At 37.8% G+C, this 18,915-nt stretch overlaps 2 protein-coding genes across 2 annotated transcripts; both read left to right on the top strand.

Moving 5' to 3' along the window:
* On the top strand, nucleotides 1-14,090 carry LOC129742990 (pickpocket protein 28-like). Its single transcript, XM_055734934.1, has 5 exons — nucleotides 1-137; nucleotides 196-883; nucleotides 946-1,475; nucleotides 1,537-1,717; nucleotides 13,896-14,090. Exons 1-5 carry the CDS (start codon nucleotides 1-3, stop codon nucleotides 14,088-14,090), a joined length of 1,731 nt encoding a protein of 576 aa, XP_055590909.1.
* A 301-nt stretch (nucleotides 14,091-14,391) lies between these two features.
* Nucleotides 14,392-15,573, top strand: LOC129742989 (pickpocket protein 28-like). The gene is made up of 4 exons (XM_055734933.1): nucleotides 14,392-14,652; nucleotides 14,708-14,868; nucleotides 14,928-15,269; nucleotides 15,321-15,573. The coding sequence occupies exons 1-4, from the start codon at nucleotides 14,392-14,394 to the stop codon at nucleotides 15,571-15,573; spliced, it is 1,017 nt and encodes a 338-aa protein (XP_055590908.1).
* The last annotated feature ends 3,342 nt before the right edge of the window (nucleotides 15,574-18,915 follow it).

The following is an 18,915-nucleotide window of genomic DNA, read 5'->3' as shown; positions in this document are numbered from 1 at the left end:
ATGGAGTTTCCAAACGCTCCGACTACTCCACTGAAATTTCCGAAGGAACTGAAAATTTTGGCGGTTGAGTTTTGCTCCAACAGCTCCATCCACGGGGTAAAATATTTTGTCCGAAAACAACAACTGCTCATAGAAAAGTTAGTTTTTTCTATAGAAACAGCCATAACTGTTAAAATTGTATTTGATTATTTCCAGAGTTTGGTGGATCACGGTTTTTCTCGTTTCGTTGGTTTCGTGCAGCTCCATGATTCGAGCTGTGTACAACAAATGGAACAGAGAACCCGTAATTGTAACGTTTGATGAACAAACCACACCGGTTTTCGACGTTCCATTTCCTGCCATTACCATTTGCCCGGAAATGAAAACTAGCTCCACGGTTTTCAACTTTTCGGAAGCTTACGAGGAATTTCGCAGTGCTCCGGAGGGTGGTTTAAAGGATGAAAACAGATTGGATAAATTCTTGGCGCTGTGGCAAATTTGTGACATGGCAGAAGAAACTATTTTTCCGGAACGAATTCGAGATAACAAGTGCGCCGAGTTGATCCAGGAACTAGCAATTCCGGTTGAGGACATTTTCAAGCAGTGCATTTGGCGCTACAAAGAGATCGATTGCGCCAAAGAGTTTAAACCGATCATAACCGATGTAGGACTATGCTATACCTTCAATTCACTGATCGTGTCCGGGTTGGAGCGCATTTCGAATCTTAGTTTACAAGGTAGAGCTGAAGGTCCTCCCAAAAATGTCGAATGGACTTTGGATCGTGGTTTCAAACATCCCACAAAAATTGACACATATCCAAGGCGTGTTTTGGGACCAGGTAAAAAGTCTGGAATGATTGTTGTTCTGAGGGCAAACATCAATGATATGGATTTCCTATGTGGGGTACGCAGATGCTTTACGTTTCTTGTTTTTAGTAGGTACTGATGCATGCGAATATTTTTCAGAATTCGATACAAGGATTCAAAATACTGATTCACAGTCCGGCAGATTATCCGGAACTGCAGAATCAGCATCTTCGGCTACCTTTGAATCAGGAAATTGGACTGGGGGTGACTCCCTCGCTTTCATACACTACTCCTACAATTATCCGGTATGCTCCAGAGCGACGAAAGTGTTATTTCAATAACGAACGTTTCTTAAAATTCTATCGAACCTACACCCAATCGAACTGTGATCTGGAGTGTCTCACCAATTTCACTCTGACTCGATGTGCTTGCGTCCGATTCTCGATGCCTCGATTGGAGGACACTCCGATCTGCGGAGTAGGAAAAATCCAATGCTACGAGCAAGCGTACATCGACTTTCTGGAGATGGAACTTAAGATGCTTCGTAAGAATGATACCAACTTCAGGAAAGCTTGCCAATGCCTCCCGGCCTGTTCCTCGATACGATACACGGCGGAAATTTCCCAAGCAGATTTCGAATGGTGGCGTATGACCCGTATGTGCAAAACCACAGTGGAAGCAAGAGAGAAGTAATAACGCCTAGTTTCTGATTTGATTTCATTGCTAATATTTTTCACAACTCCTTAACAGCATCCAGATGTCCTATTTGGTGGTGTTTTTCAGGAATGCCCATTTTATGGCCGTGAAACGAGCGGAGCTATATGGAATAACGGACTTTTTGGCCAACTGCGGAGGCTTGATGGGACTGTTCCTTGGAGTGAGCATACTGAATCTAGTTGAAATTGTTTACTACTGCACTGTGAGACCGTTCGTTCTATGGTGGAACAGATTCAAAATCATGAACCATAACATAGACATTTTACCTGTGAAAACATCGACGGGGTAGAGAGTAAAAGTATTGCACGTCGATATTTGCAAGTTCACTGAAGGCATGGGTTCGATTCCTATCTTGGTACAGGGTGTTGAATCTTAATCTTAAGTTGACCACGATTGTTGAGTCTGTAAAGCCTAGACAGGCAAACACGATGTATGTATGTCTTTTTAATTTGATAAACGCAAAAAATTTTGTATGTGAGTAAAATTGAACAAAATGATGTTGTAGCAACCACAGGCAAGGAAAAAGTAACTTTCAAGTTTGAAGAAGGACGGTAGGGCAAAGGCTCAAAGAGTAGGATATGTCCTCCTGTTGCTTTTAGTTTTGTTCGATACATGCCGGCACGCACGCCAGTTCTGCAACACATTGGTTTGATTCGCTTACTCAAGCAATCAAACAACCTCATGAAATAAATTATTACCTACTGATACCAAATTTGAAGCGACCCTTCGAGATGATAGCCATGACGCTACGCCTAGATGTTGTCTTACCGTCAGATTAATTTCGAAGTGGTTGTAGCATCTTGAACCTCCTGGATCCGTGGTTAAGCCAATAATAACCTTTAGTTTATATAAATTTATATAAGATAAACAATACAAAAATACATGACTTCTCAGATACTACATTCCCTCCCTTTTTCCATTCTTCAATTTTCAATTATTTCAGTATTCTTCACCTGACCTATCATTTTGATGAATCGAGACTTGTTACTTTTTGTGATTCCACTACAAAGTTGTAGCCGGTGTTTTTATGGGATTGGATGCATTTAGCTCAAATATTTCCCGATGCTACGGAAATCACAATTTGCTAGAGTCTCAAGCTCTTTTGCAAGACCACCTCCAGCATAAACCAATTTATGTTTTCTTAAGGATTCGAGGCCTTTCCTCTGTTCTAACAACATAATTTTCGTCGAGTCCCAACCGAGAGTCAATTATTCTGAACTCGTGTTCGTTACAGCACACGTGTCGTCCAGAACTTTACGCTACGACTCAGCTGATTTCCGACGAAGACGTTATTCTTTTCCTCGATTCAAATGGTGCCAAAAGGTAATCTAATACAACGGATGCGACGTACCCTCGAGAACCACTTCGCAGAAGGCATAGTCTTAGCCATAATGCATCTAGGATGGTGATCTCATATTTCCAAAAAGTATACGAGGGTTGGATGCGGAGGAAGGGGTGAAACGCAGCCGAAATTTTGACAGCTGGCTGTTGGCTGGCTGCTGGCTTGCTGAGATGCCAGGTGCTCTCTCTCTCAATCGTCAAGATATTGCTCAGACAAGTATAATCATTTGAAGCGAGAAAAATTCTTCCAGCTGAATTCCGGACAGTTAAGCAATGCTGGAAGAGATTCGATCGATAGAAGACAGTGCCAGCTTGGCCAGTAACGCCGAGCAACCTTTACTATCCATTCCTTATCCAACAAAATCCGGTTTAGGGTTTTGGTTAGTTGTTCCACCCTTAAAGAACCTTTCTATCATAACGGTCAATGAAAAGTTTTTCTTTTTCGGAACATACGGAAAAAGGAAGTGCATTGTAATTTTATAAAAAAAAGTGTTTAGAATACAAATTAATTCATTGAATATACTCATTTAATTGCTTTATTTCCGAAAACCCAATTTAAATAAAATAAAATAAACTATACCCCAGTACGGTTTTAAATCTTTTGATCTTTGGCTTACGATTAGCTTGTGCACATACACACACTTTTTTCCATCTGATTTTTTTTCCCTAACACCTGGCATCCCTGGACCCCTTTTTTCGTAAACACTACAGCCAGCAGTCAAAACTTTTATCAATATGGCTGAATGGCGATTTGGCATATGAGATCACCATCCTAGATGCATCATGGTCTTAGCTTAGTAGTCCTTCACCCGATGGACAAATTTAGATATCATAATCTCCTTCATTTCGATTTAAATAACTCCTCTTTTGTCAGGCTTTACAATCGACTGCATTGTAGAAGAAATTACAGGGTCCGGCAATTGAACTGCTACATTACTTCAACAGTAATTATTTCGTTGCATTATTTCGAAACAGTATTGAACGACCCCTCGATGCTTTGTTTACATTAAGTATTAGCTATCATTGGATGTAAGTGTTACTTTTGTTATCAGGTGTTATCCGGGAAAATGGATCTCGAACAGAAACGTAACGCTGTGATTGCCTTGTTCCTAGCTGGCAATCGGCAGAAGGACATAGTTCGTGAGCTGTCCGATATAAGTGTGTGCAGAAGTTTTGTATAAAGGTATATACGGACGATAGTATTAGGATATATTGACAGTTCTACACGAACAGCACCTTAACAGGAGGCCTCAGCCCTAACCTCAAACCATGGATGAACAGAATCGATTTTTGAGAAGGGCGCACGATAAACGTGATTTTCTGGTACTAATGTCGACAAATTCGCCCTGTGGAAATGCGATGTACAGATGTTTGTGTTTTGATTTTTTAGGACGTTCAGGGGTGCCAAGTGGTTTGAGATTTGGAAAATGATTATATTTTTATGTTGCGTTGTTATTGAAAAACCTTTTTATGAGTACTGAGAATTTGCAACTTTCCGATAGGTTTCTATTTTAATGTAAAATTAAACGCATCATTTATCTGAACGAAATAACAACTTACTTTATCGCACACTCAAACGATGCAGCGAATTATGTGGATGTGTTTAAAATAATCAGAGCATGTAGGCGATTATTTTCAAAGTCAACATAGACGGGGCTTTCATTAATTTACTTGTTTGTAACAGAGTGAACGATTTTGCATCCTTCTAGAAGTTAGAAACAATTATTTTTTAATCTACCAAGCAGTACATGAAAATATATTTCAGATGTTTTGAATCCACCTTGAAAATTTAGCAAAAGATGGCTTATCTTCCTCCATTTAGGGGCGCCCCGTAATTAATTCAAACGTTTAGCTGTTGATAGTAATAAAATTTAATCAATTCCGAAAAATTATAATTAGATTAAACATGCAAATACAGATTTCAATAACGCACTTAGCATCACTGGTGAGGCCACCAGCAAATCAAAATTTGAGGTTATGGCTGAGGCCAATTTTTCCACAATACTATCGTCCGTATATACCCTTATTGACGGAAAATTGGCCTCAGCCATAACCTCAAATTTTGGTTTCCTGGCGCACTCACCAGTGATGTTAGGTGCATCACTTAAATCAGTATTTGCTTGTTTTGAACTAATTATAATATTTCTAAATTGATCAATTTTTTTAAAATATCAACAGCTAAACGTTTGAATTCATTACGGGGCGTCCCTTAATCTATGAAGATAAGCCATCTTTTGCTAATGAATTAGGTCAATTTAAAAAATCTGAAATATATTTTCATGTACTGCTTGGTAGACTAAAGCGTTGCTTTTAACTACTAAACGAATGCAAAATCATTCACTGTTACAAAAAAGGAAATTAAAAAAAGCCTCGTTTAAGTTGACTTTGAAAATAATCGCCTATATGCTCTAATTATTTTAAACAAATCTACATAATTCGCTACATCGTTTAAGAGTGCGATACAGTAAGTTCTTCTTTCAGGTGGATGAAGTGCTCAATGATATGTGTTTTTGTAAACCTCCCGGGTCCAGCAACTATAAACATCTTTTTTACCTCTTCTAGCTGCTGTAATTGCTCTGTGGTCAACTTTTCTTCCTCTTCTGGTCCACCAGAGGCCTCGTCATCGAGAACATCCATGGGCTGATTTCGAATACTTGGACAAATTCCGAAACGCAACCAAAAGTCGTACCCCAGCCAGCACACATCTGCGTTGGAGTCTTGGTGCAAACAAAACCGTTCAAATCTTTGTAGAGCCGTTGAATGTGACGGGGACTTCCGCACATCCAATTACTTCTAAAGCATCACCTGAAGCAGTCTGCAAATATACGGTTGCTGGTAATAACTTTAGAGCCAAGGATTTAATAATTTTGTTAGCTCCAAGACCCAATACAGTTCTGGCTGCTCCGCTGTCCAGTAATCCGATTACTTCTATTCCCATCAATTGGATCTTCACAAATGGTCTGGCGTCTCCGCTAAGCTTGACAAGCATTGGAGCTATCTCATCAACCTCAGCAGGTACTTCCACTTTTGAATAACCCAACTGAAGTAAAAATATTGTTGGGTCGGAATCTGAAAGAGCTTGAGGACTTTCGAGTTTCTCTGGTTAACTACTCGGTCTTACTGAGTAGTCCCTTTTAAGTTTTTTGACTCATACTAGGGACACTCCGACGTCGCGAACCCCGGGAATCCACAAGACCAGCAGAAGAAATTTCTTTCTTTTTGACAGTTTTGAAAGTTGTGTCCCGATTCATGACAGTTGAAACATACTCCCTCCTTGATCGGAATGTACGCCCTAATTATCCTTTGTAACGCATTGGTTCCACTAGGACCTGGTTTGGAATCATGATAGCTACTGGAATTACCCATCGATATGTTATCTTAAGTTACAAGAACTAATAAACTATGAAATAAATAATAAAATCGATTGTTGTTTCGGTTTTTGATAGCTCTTGGGGACTCCCGAGGAACGTCGATTTTCTTTTTGAGACCCCGACTGTTTGGATTTTGTATCTGGTCTATACATCGAATTATCGTTATATCCTCCGTAATTTAGCTGTCTACTTTGTTGACCGGAAAATTCTCTACGATTTCTTTGCTCTAGTTCCTCGAATTGAGCAGTAGAAGTTCCTCGACCTTGGAAGCGCTCAGATCTTTGAGCGTAAATATGAGCATTAATTGTATCGAATTTCTTTCCATATTCTCTCATTGCAGATATGGTGTCCACTTTTGCAGCAAGCATGGAGTTTTTACAGTCGTCTCCTGTAGGTAAGTATTTCGGAACAGGACGTCGAACTTTTTCTTTTCATCCCACTGACACGACATGTGACGAAAAAGACGGACCATATCGAGATAAAAGTCCTGAAACTTTTCTCTCGGCCCCTGTTTACGTGCGTTCAGCATACGCTCGTATTGGTAATCTATATCAACGGGTAGGAATTCGTTTTTTAATTCGCACACTAAGTTTTCCCACGTACCGAGTTCGTTGTTCCCATTTATTTCCATGAACCATGAACGAGCCCTTCGTGTAAATAAGTAGTGTGCAGAAGCAAACAGCTCTGTGCTAGAATATCCTTCCTACCTTGCATTAAATTCTACTTCCTTTAAGAACTCGTTCAATTTTCGCCCGTTATTCATCCCATCGTAGCGCACAGACCACTTGTGAATGGGCAGATGGTGTTCTCTTCAACAACGACCAACTGCTTCCTCCTCCAGCTAGTTTGCGCTAGCGTGGGAGGATTTCGGCCTTAACTTGTCCTCAATACTTTCCAATGAGCTACATCTACCTTTAAGCCATTCACAAAAATCTTGAGTTGGTTGAGGTGTTTGAGGAATCTTGTTTAAACGAGGCGGAACCTGGTTATTAAATATTCACGTGCTATTCGATGATTTAATAGGCACATTTATCGTGTTATTTTTCGGCTCCTGTTTAGTTTCTAAAGCCTCAATGCGCTGTAAAAGCTGTCTAACCACAAATTTAAGTCGTTCATTTTCTGCTGCTAATTGAATTAAAGTATTATCTCTAGATATATTCATCATTTCTTGCTCCTCTTGTTCACCTTTCTCCTCTTCATATTCTCTTTCCGTACCTTCCTCTTCAATTTCCTCCAAAATTTCCTGTCGTTCCACTAATTGATTATTTTCATTTTAATCTTCGTTTCCTATTTCTCTGTCAATTTCTATTTCGAGTTCCTTCTGAAAACTTTCATTAATTAAGCTGAGTTCTGTTTGTCTTATTTCAGCAAATGGCGATACTATTGAATAAAATTTCACGAGTAATCTCAGGCACTCAACTGCGATTTTTGTTAATTGATTCAAATTTTCAACTTTTTTAATGTGATGCTTAATACGTTCCATTCAGAAAAAATTATGAACAAGGCGGGATATAAAAATTTGGTCTGGAACATTTTTTGCCTTTGACCCTTCCAAAATATCTTTGATTATTAGCAGTTGTTCAAGTTAGTTCCTCCCCAATTGTTTTACAACATGGAGAATAATCTGTTTTCATTTCATTCATTTCAGACCTCAACAAACCTCGTAGCAAAAGTTCCCGGCTGGACCTAGAATCATTTAGATTAAATGCCTCTCGAACGTGTAATTCATGATGGAGCTCATCATCCGAAAGGTGACCCGTGTTTAAAGTTGAGCATATTTTTTTTAATTGCATTAAATCCATAATGACTAAATTTATATAAAAAAAGTATGAATGATAAAAGAAATTGATTTTAAAATTAAGTTTTATCTAAAATTCACTCGTTGACTAAGTTTAAATAAATAGCACAAGAAAAGAAAATTAAACATTCAGATTACACGCACCTACTCCATTAATTACAAAAAAAAATTAAATGTTTAGTGTTAAATTTAAGTTGAAATAAATATTTTTTTTTGTGTTTTTATTAAAAATATCACATTACTCCACAACACACAGAGATATTTTTTTCACGTGTAGTCAAATTGATGTAAGCTTAGAATTTATTCCCTACTATATCAATCGGTTTATCAAATTAATTAGGACTTTGAATTGATTCCCAAAATCTTTTAAGCAACATGTACTTCAAACTTCCTTGGACATCAGAACCCTTTTATTGAATAGTGAATTTTTAAAAATCAGTGCAAATATGGTGTCAATTGCCCTAAAAATAGCAAAAAAAACTGAGGCTTGGAAGTTTTCCCAGAGACTTACGCAAGATGCTAGTTACTCTCTGCAATATGCTACGGTAAGACCAAAGAACATTGGGCGCCAAATATGTAAGATCCGTCTTACCACTTCCGCCGGCGTCTCAGAGACTCCCTTTTTTTGGGCCTCAGGGCGGCACGCTTATCCACAAAACAAATCACAGGGAATATCAAATTGCATGCAAAGAAAACTCCCAAAATAACTGCGCTTCTCATAAACTGTATATTACCAAAACTTTTGCACTGCTGAACCTCCCACTTTACTTATGGCTATGATCTGACCTGGAGGGCCTAGCCCTTGCTGGTAATGCTGGTTGGTGGTACAACCGTCGACTTCCGTCCGCTCGAACCTTCCGGTAGACTTCGTCGGGTGGTCCTGGGTCTAGAACGTTTTCCTTCGACTCCCGTGGTAGTTAGGTGACATCCCAAAAACGTGACTGCTTGTCCCAAGCTCAATATGGCGACGGAGCTGGGTTGCTGACGACCGGTTGAGGTCACGCTGATTGAGGGCTTTAAGCCAAAGACAAAAGGGTCATTTTGTAAGGACAAACGCTTGTTAGGGTAAGTTTTCTGGGCGAGGGCAACGATAAGTTTTTGAATCACGGCTTACCTGGCGTCCTCTAGCAACACTTTCAATCGCTCTTCTTTTTAATTTTGTTTAGACCAAGCCCACCGCAAGTTGCTATTTCGGTCGGTATTTTAGATGTTTTGATTGGTTGCGTTTTTATCTACTTACTTGTTTTCGCACCCATTGTTGCGATCCAGGTAGGTATTTGTGTTTGTTTATTTTCTGAGACCAAGCCCACCGAGCGTTGCTATTTCGGTCGGTATTTTAGATGGTTTGATTGGTTGCGTTATTATCTATTTAGACCAAGCCCACCGCAAGTTGCAATTTCGGTCGGTATTTTAGATGTTTTGATTGGTTGCGTTTTTATCTACTTAATATTGTTATTATTGCACCAATTGTTGCGATCCAGGTTGGTATTTGTGTTTGTTTATTTTCTGATAGCGACAAACGGCTGTATTGCTACCGGGTTGCTACATAAACGCATCCTGTAACAACCTACTGCTCGAATGCTATTTCTCGAATCAAGTTAGCAACTGTTGGTGCGATGCTGGGTTGATAAATATGTTGCTGAATGTACTCGATTCGAGGTTTAGCAACCATTGGTGGGCCTGGTCTTACTGATTTTCGCACCCATTGTTGCCATCCAGGTTGGTATTTGTGTTTGTTTATTTTCTGAAGGCGACGACCGGCTGCGTTGCTACCGGGTTGCTACATAAACACATCATGTAACAACCTGTTGCTGAATGTACTCGATTCGAGGTTTAGCAACCATTGGTGGGCCTGGTCTTATGCGGTAACACCTGCACTAGGGTTTTGAGATGTGTGCACTTTGGTGATTTTTTGAAGAGTGGACGAGGATCAGCCAGTACCCGATCAGGAGGGAAAAACTAAATTATATCAAGATGAGATATTTTTAAACTAATATTTTTCCTATCTAAATGAGTTATTATTTAGTACTCGTAGGATGTTAAAATATCTCAAATTATATCAAAAAATCTATGCGATCATAGTTGAATTATATCAATTTAAGATATGCTCCTTTCAAGATTATATCTCGTTCAGATAGCATAGTTTGATATTGGACAGAACAAAACCTATCAGAATTATAACTTATCAAGATATGAGTGCTTCGAGAAAATTTTCTAGTGGAATGTCAACCCGATCAGGAGGAAAAAACTAAATCATATCAAGATAAGATATTTTGATACTAATTTTTTCCTATCTAAATGAGTTATTATTTAGTACTCGTAGGATGTTAAAATATCTCAAATTATATCAAAAAATCTATGCAATCATAACTAAATTATATCAATTTTAGATATGCTCATTTCAAGATTATATCTCGTTCAGATAGCATAGTTTGATATTGGGCAGAACAAAACCTATCAAAATTATAACTTATCAAGATATGAGTGCTTCGAGAAAAATTACCAGTGGAATGTCAATAAACCATATTATTTGCTAAAACCATGTTCGATTTTTGGTTTCCCAAAAATTGAATCCAATTTTAAGGATCTGTTGAGCGAGGCTCATTAATGTACGGTTTGGGCCGTTGACTTCGATGTCCGTGTTTCAGAAAAAGTTGTACTTATATCAAAATAAGATATAATTATTTTATTTTGGGACAACCCGAAAAAATTCTTTATCATTGAAAAATTATCTCAACCCCATTCAAGTCTGTCAATCAGAATAAGATATAATTCAGATTGGAGAAACTTAAAATCTAAATTTTTCAGTACTTAATTATAACTGAATCAGATGTAAATATCTTGGTGAGATACGTTTGAGTTATTATTTTGATATGCTCTCCTGATCGGGAATAAACCACATTATTTGCTAAACCATGCCCCATTTTTGGTTTCCCAAAACTTGGATTCAATTTTATGAATCTGTTGAGCGAAACTCATAAACGTACGGTTTGGGCCGTTAACTTCGATGTCCGTGTTTCAGAAAAAGTTGTACGCATATCAAAATAAGATATAATCATTTTATTTAAGGACAATCCGAAAAAAATCTTGATCATTGAGAATGAGCTCAACCCCATTCAAGTCTGTCAATCAGAATAAGATATAATTCAGATTGGAAAAACTTAAAATCGAAAATTTAGTGTACTTAATTATAACTGAATCAGATGTAAATATCTAATTGAGATACGTTTGAGTTATTATTTTGATATGCTCTCCTGATCGGGTATACACTGACCGGCCTTGAACCGATCGTTCGGGTTGTTGCCCTCGTCTTCGCGCCTTAACGAGTTAGTGGGCGTCGCCATCCAGGCGTCGCTACCACGGGCGTCGCTACCAAGGGTTGGATTGATGGCCATCTGGTGGTGAAGTTCTCAAGCTCGAACAGTCTGGCAGCTGTGTCTGGCAGCTGTGTCTGGCAGTAGGTGGCTAGGTCTGGTGAAGGCTTTGGGAGAGAAAACTAAACATACAAATGACACTCACTGCGATATTGAAAAACTACATTTAACGCGACCAATCGGTGAAACCTCGTTGGAAGTGTTATCTGGCGCTTACACATCTTTTGACTCCCTTTTATCGAAAACGAAAAACTGTCGAGGCCTTGGGAATGTTTTAAACAAATTTGAACTGTTTTCTAAAAACAATCATTCCAAACTTCTCATCAAATCAATTGCATCTTTATCAATAATTATTGACTAAATTCCTTTTTCCATGATTTAAATTTTCCCGAAAACATAATTTTTCGCTACAAACGGTGAAAAACTCTGGTGACAAACGGTGAAAAACAGCAATGACTAATAGCGTGAAAAATGTATTTCTAGTTGTAAAAGAAATAACTTTCTCCTCAGCATGGGAAGATATTAAATCTTATTTACATAAATTCCATTTCTGTGCGTAACTTTTTCCACGAAGCCCCAAAAATTTCTTTTTTTCGGTGTTGCATTGAGATTTTTCAACAAATTTCGCCTAAAACTATAATCAACACTATTGGTTCTAGATGATTTTCACAGATTTCATGGATTTTCTTAACAAATTCAGATACTACTGGGATCGGATTTTTAAAGCTAATCTAACTAATATAATATGGTTTGCTTATTTTAAAACAAAATGACACAATTTATCAATGTTTGGCATGTTTTGAAATTTCTTCAAATAGTCGTCCCAAACTTCTTCAGTCAAACCACATTTTGCTTTTGATTATGAGTCTTGTATATTGAAATCAATATTCAAGTACAAAAATAGTGCTCTTGTTGATGGTTTTATTTGTACGACAGTATTTGAATAACGGACTTAGAAAAGCCTGTGATAATCTGTAGCCATCCGATTTTTTGTTTGTTCTTCCGGTTCACTGTCATGTTTTTTTCTTCAAATTTTAAAGTGATGGTTGAATAACAGGACATTCTAAACTAAGATTATTCATTACACTCAACGGTAAACTAGCGCACTGGTAACATAACTTAATTCTAATTTTCAGGTTTGTATGGGAAAATTTAATTTTTTGTTCTGAAAAATGAACATGTCTTTTTCAATTGCTCTGGGTCCAAGCAATGTGGTTGTTCTTGTAGCAATCAAAGGAAATTTTTCTGCAGAACAACTTTGTTGAAGACCATAATTTAGCAATTCTTCAGATAATCAAAAATCAATAGCGCGAAGGGATGGTGTCTTCAGCAGTATTGTTTAACCCTTCGTTTCATAAAGTAACAAATTTGTAACAATTAATGTATGAAAAAAGTGAAAAATCTTATTTTATTTAATTTTTTTTCTTGATGTAAACATCATTTCCAACTGTTAACAATGCTTTTTAGGGAAAAATAAAAATCATGAAATGAAGGGTTAATTTTTCAAGACGCTCATTTTGATATCAAATATGAAACCAAGGGGAGCACCGATTTCGAAACAAATAGGCATTCTTTTTCGTTAAGGATTTCAGGGCTTTTTTCAACAAAGTTGTTTATCACAAAACTATACATTCAAAGTTTTACAATTTAATTTAAAGGAATTGAAATGATATAAAAAAATTATTGAGAAAGTATTCTTAATCTGAAAATTGGTAGTTAAGGCAAAACTATTTGCAGTCTTCGACACAAAGTTAGGGAAAGTTTGGAACTACAATATTCTAATTCAATGTGATTTGTTTTGAAATTGCATTTAGGGTGTGTGTACAGTTTAATAACAGTTTTTAACGAATTTTTCATCAAAATGCGCCCATCTTAAAAACACCAGGTTTGTTGGATTTTATTTTTGAAATTCAGATAAATCATTTCAACCTCAAATGAGGGGATGAACTTGTAGCAACTACGTATCAGTCAATCTTCTGTAACTTTTGATATTTGGATTTCCGAGTAGAGATGATTCATAGTCTGATATGAAATAAATTAATTAACTGAATGAAACTATGACCAAAATAAATGTTGCTACAGCATTTGCGTTAACAGGTTCAGGATACAAAGAAGGAAAAATAGCTCATTTATCAACGTCCTTATGCAACTTTGCAGTTTGCTTAATCACTTACATTCCAGGCGGGTATAAATATGGAGTTTCTCATCATTCGAAATAGCAATAAAATTCATATCATTTGATATTCAACGATTGCTTAGCTAACCATGAGATAAAATACACCAACAGAATCTGGAGGGCAGCACTCGTTAGCCTTTACAACCTTTTGCCTAGTCATGTTGAGCTTTTTCAAAGAAGAGTTCAAAAAACTGTGGATCGAATGTGGCTTCAATTCCACTTTAAACGGCAGCATTTACATGATAAAGTCTGGATTTGCGCTGCTGGAAAGGTATTATTAGAACGCTCTTCTAATATTAAATATTAACCACTGTTATTTTTTTCCCTTTCAGATGCTGGTGGTTTTGCTGGATAACGATTTCGGTGGTCACGTGCTGTTGGGTAACGCTGGTGGACTACTTTCGATGGGTCGACAATCCCACGGTGATGATATTCGCTCCTGCTTTGATCCCCATCTGGAAGCTACCGTTTCCGGCAATTACAGTTTGTCCTCTGGTGAAAGCCCGTTCGGAGGTTTTAGATTTTAGCAGTGTAGTGGATACCATCAGGCGCAATGAAACTGTTGATGTCAATACGTATGTAAATGTTCAGGAGAAACTTCTGACAATCAGGGGTGATGAAATTTGAATTTTATTTTCTAGCCTTAACAGACTTCTATGTGTCCTGCAAGTTTGTCGAAAACCGTGTGAACTGGCTGAGGTTGATGCCCTCTTGCAGAAATCGTCCCATGTGGATTGCACCAAAATGTTGCACTCTGTAGCGCCGCTTGCGGAGGAAACTCTACGAGTTTGCGTTTGGAGAGCTGATTGGCAGCCTTGCTTTGAGATTATGAGCCGAATCCTAACGGACGATGGAATCTGTTACAATTTCAACTTGCTGGATTTCAAAGAGCTGTTTCGTAAAGAGCAGCTTTCTGATGCCTACCGGTTTATGGAATGGAACAATCCGAAATCCGAATGGAATAGAGAAGAAGGATACGATAGCGATAGGTTGGAAAGCTACCCTCGTAGAATTTCCGGTTCTGGTACCAAGTTCAATCTATATCTGCTGTTGCAGAGAAATCGCACAGACGAAGCGGCTATGTGTCAGGTTGGACGATTGATTTGTTTCACATTAAAGGTGACTTAACCAGCTCTGATTTCAGGGAACTCGAAATGGGTTCAAAGTTGCCTTTCACTTGGCTGACGAACTGCCCGTGGTCCATGAGCAGTTCAATCGAGTTTCCTTGAATCAGATCGTAAGCCTTGCCATCACTCCACAGCTAAGCCATTCAACGCCAAAGTTGAAAGAGTTTTCTTCAAGACAGTAAGTAGTTTCATAAATACTTTCCTGAGCACTCTTTTAACTATCGATACCAATTGCAGAAGACGGTGCTTCTATAATAGTGAACGCTATTTGAGGTTTTTCAGGGTTTACAACCTGAACAACTGCCTAATCGAGTGTTTGGTAAACGCGACCTTCAAGCGATGCGGTTGTTCTCCATTTTTCCTGCCCCATGGACCGGAAATGCCGGCTTGCAACTTTTCCCAGCAAGGTTGCTATAAAAGAGTAGCCGAGGGTGCTTACACCTCGCAGGAGTCAACGCGCAGTTGCCGATGTGTTCCGGCTTGTGCAGGGGTAGATTACAAGGTCGAACAGAATCAAGTTCCCACCAGTCATCGGTTCAACGCGTTTGCCAAAAAGTGGCACTTTCAAAATCAATCAAGGTAACTTGATGTTAGAGGTGGTTCCAAATAACTTCAATTTCGATTCAATTGTTTCAGCTACGACACAACAATTTTGTCGATAAGTTTGAAAGCGCGCAATGTGGTAGTCAATATTCAACGAGAGCGGCTAAGTAAAGAGGATATTGTAGGGAAATTTGGAGGACTATTTGCTCTGTTCCTTGGTGCAAGTTTGATGACAGGGGTCGAAATATTTTATTACTGCCTTATAAGACCGCTGAGAATCTTTTTCGGAACAAATCCAACGGGCGTTCCTATTCGTATGGTTCAACCGATAAGTAACTAAAAATATTGGAATAAATCATCGAGTTTGAAAATTTACTTGAAACTCATGAATTTACGGCGTTTTTTTTGTACAAATTCGAGAAAAAAAATCGGCCTCTCTGAGAATTTGCCACATTTTAGAGGAGACTTTTCCCTACCCAACGCAATATCCAGGGAAAAAAAATCGGGCTATAGAATAGGATTGTTCGATCTTCAGGAAAACATCGATCTCCAAGATCGATTCAGTAAAACGGTAGTAGGACCGATCGACCTAGAAAATCGGAACTGAATGATCGATCTCTGATAGATTGATCTTTCCCATTTTTAACAAGAAATACTTTTTTATAAATAATAGTTTTGCTTCAGCTTATCTTTTTAAAACGAACACACACATATAGGATCTCAGTGAAACATCATGTTTCTTTGAAGAGATCTAATTTACTTAACTCTAAGGCGTACAATCTTTCAAGGATATAATTGGCTAGCATCTTACAAATGCTAAAACCACCAGACCACTGAAAGTGTACTATGTGTGCCGTGATCGGGATTCGATCTCATGGACTCTGGCTTAGAAGACTGGAACGCTGTCCTCTAGGCCACGGCCGGCGGCTAAACGTTTTCATTTCCATTAACGTTTTCATTTAGGTACTCCCGATGTATCGAAATCTGAATACAAAAACTACACAATAGCCAATCAAACTCCGATATCGCATTGATTGTGGTTTTCAAAACTTTACCCGCGCGTATCCGGGCCAGGCTATTTTATCTAAAAACCTGGCAAAATTCGAGCTAGAAATTTAAAAAAAATTACCTAAAATACAGGCAACAGTCAGCGAAATTTGTGTAAATAACAGATATGATTGAATAAAAATAAAAAAAAGAATTTAAAACATTTTTTAACGAAACTCATCAGCAGATTGAACCGTACTTTTGGCATAAAATAACGATTCAGAAATAGAGAAATTCAGAATAGAGAAAACTTGAAATTGTAAAAGATAATAAAACACAGATGAATATTATTGAGCTGAGACGATAAGAACTGATTGAAAAGAAGTATTTTTACAATTGCTAGATATGTATTTAAAAAAATGCCTGAGTGCGATGAGGCAGCTTTTTGTGCAAGCGGAGGATGTGGTATCCTAACGGACGAGGTAAACTGCCCGAGTATAACCGACTATAAAAAGCTAGTATAGTCGAGAGCAGGGACTCAGTCTGAAGAGAACCAGCGGACGGTCCAGATCGGGAATATTACAATTAAAAAAGCTCAATTCGAGTTTTTTGTTTGGTTTTGCAAATATGGTGAATAAATCTGGAAAAAATCGGGGCTACCAAACCATTTCTGAATTAACAGGTAATCCAGGTAGACTAGATGCTCTACAGATGGCATTGTTTTACATTAAATCGGAAGTCAAAATTGGATCTAAATACATCCACTCATCAAGAATTGCAATCCAAAATATCGAAAGATCGAATCGAAAATCAACCGATCTAATCGATTTTTTCCATGTTGAAGAATCGATCCAAAAAATCGAAAATCTCAGATGAAAAGATCGATCCACAATCAAGCAATCCTACTCTAGAACAACTTTATTTATTTAAGACTAGCTGATCCCATACGAACTCCTTTTCGCTTTCAACTTGGAATATGTCATGAACAGTTTGTATGAAAGTCGATTGCCAAGCATTTTCCAGATGCACTCCCGAATTCAGCAATTATTGCCAAAAATGTTGGACGATCACTTTTTCTGTCATCTGCTACTAAGTTTGAAATCAGAAATCAATTAACCGTTCTAACTCCCGTGCATAAATTTCCACTCGATCGTTGCATAACAACGCAATTATTACAATTTGTCACAAGGTCAACCCATTATACTAAAATCTTTGATATCTGAAATCGATTGCCCCTACCTCAAAACTCCCGTGTGCAAATTTTCAAAGAAATCGATTGCATGCATAATAACGTTAATATCGCTTAAAATTATGAAAAATTAATTAATATGGACGACCCCTTTGGCGACCTCTGGTAAAAAATCAACATCTGAAATCGGTTGCCCGTCCCTGAAAACTTCTGTGTGCAAATTTTCATCCCAATGCTATGTATAATAACGTCAATATTGCAAACACAGTAAATTTTTTATACGGACGACCAATATGGTCGACATCTATCCCAAATTTGGTTGATTGGAATCAATTTTTTGTCTCTAATATCACAATGCAATTGGCGGACAGTCATTGAAAAACTTATCCTGTACAACTGTTATCGATCTTTACTCTTACCAACTCACAGACATCGACTTAGAAAGCTATCGTTAAAAATTTAGAATAGTTCAGCCCTTTTTCAGTATGTTTACCTAATGTACTGTACCTCCCTGTTAGCATAATTAGCCTAATCACCGTAGTATATTACAATAACCAACTAATGAAGCAATCGTCCATAAACTCATAATAATCAAGAAAACCCAAAAGACCAAAATAAACGTTATGTTTTTACACATTCATAAAGCACAAGCACAGCGGGAAAACCTAAAGCAATCTTTTTACTTATTGCAAAAAACCCATAGCCAGCAACCTTTCTTTGCGACCATAATAAAAGAATAAACCCAAACACAACGGCATCCAATGCCAAGACCAAATTTACGTTACCTAAATAAACACGCGCTGACCTTACCTGCCGCGCGTGAAGGCATAGCATACTCAAATAAACAAACATTCTACCTAAGTTAAGAACAACATGTAAACTAGTATATAAGCACAGTATGTTAATAAAACAGATGTTCATTCAAAGCCGAAAAGTAAGAGTGAAAGTATCTTTCTCTTCGAAATCCTAATGTGAGAAAACGTTAAACGTGCGAAGTATATTTGATGGCGACCGTGACACGCGACTCGAGCGTGTAGAATAACGTTGACCGGGACAAGTGACTCGATCGTGAGTGAAGAGAAAATTTTTTTTTTTTTTCCTTTGCAAAATGGGTTGGTTTACCAGTGATAACCACATAACGAACAATAATTTCGCGGCAGAAGAACTGCAAACTATCGGGATAGTGCTTGTGGTTATTACCGCATTGGTGCTACTCTATTTTATTTTCTGGGCCTATAACAGCCACATGAAAGCTCATGTGAGAAATGTGGCCGCACGGGAAATCGTACTGAACAACGTACGCGCGCAGCAGTAAAATGATCAAACAGTGCTCAAAGTGAAAAAACAATATATACAAAAAAAAAATGTGTAAATAAAAATAAAAATAATAATAAAAAAAAAACACTAAAGAGGAGACAAAATCCTATACGCTGCCAGCTGTGAAATTTACGAACAGAGTGAGCCCAAACAGTGTATACAAAGTTTTTTGGTTGGTTGATTTGTTGT

Source organism: Uranotaenia lowii, chromosome 2 (assembly GCF_029784155.1).
Source record: "Uranotaenia lowii strain MFRU-FL chromosome 2, ASM2978415v1, whole genome shotgun sequence".
In the NCBI taxonomy this organism is placed as follows: Eukaryota; Metazoa; Arthropoda; class Insecta; order Diptera; family Culicidae; genus Uranotaenia; species Uranotaenia lowii.
This window is presented reverse-complemented; position numbering and strand designations above follow the sequence as displayed.

Coding starts and splice junctions, on each gene's coding strand:
- LOC129742990 (XM_055734934.1), top strand. CDS start 1: ATGGAGTTTCCAAACGCTCCGACTACTCCACTGAAATTTCCGAAGGAA. Junction 138..195: donor CAACAACTGCTCATAGAAAA/GTTAGTTTTTTC, acceptor GATTATTTCCAG/AGTTTGGTGGATCACGGTTT. Junction 884..945: donor ATATGGATTTCCTATGTGGG/GTACGCAGATGC, acceptor AATATTTTTCAG/AATTCGATACAAGGATTCAA.
- LOC129742989 (XM_055734933.1), top strand. CDS start 14,392: ATGAGCCGAATCCTAACGGACGATGGAATCTGTTACAATTTCAACTTG. Junction 14,869..14,927: donor AAAGAGTTTTCTTCAAGACA/GTAAGTAGTTTC, acceptor TACCAATTGCAG/AAGACGGTGCTTCTATAATA. Junction 15,270..15,320: donor CACTTTCAAAATCAATCAAG/GTAACTTGATGT, acceptor TCGATTCAATTG/TTTCAGCTACGACACAACAA.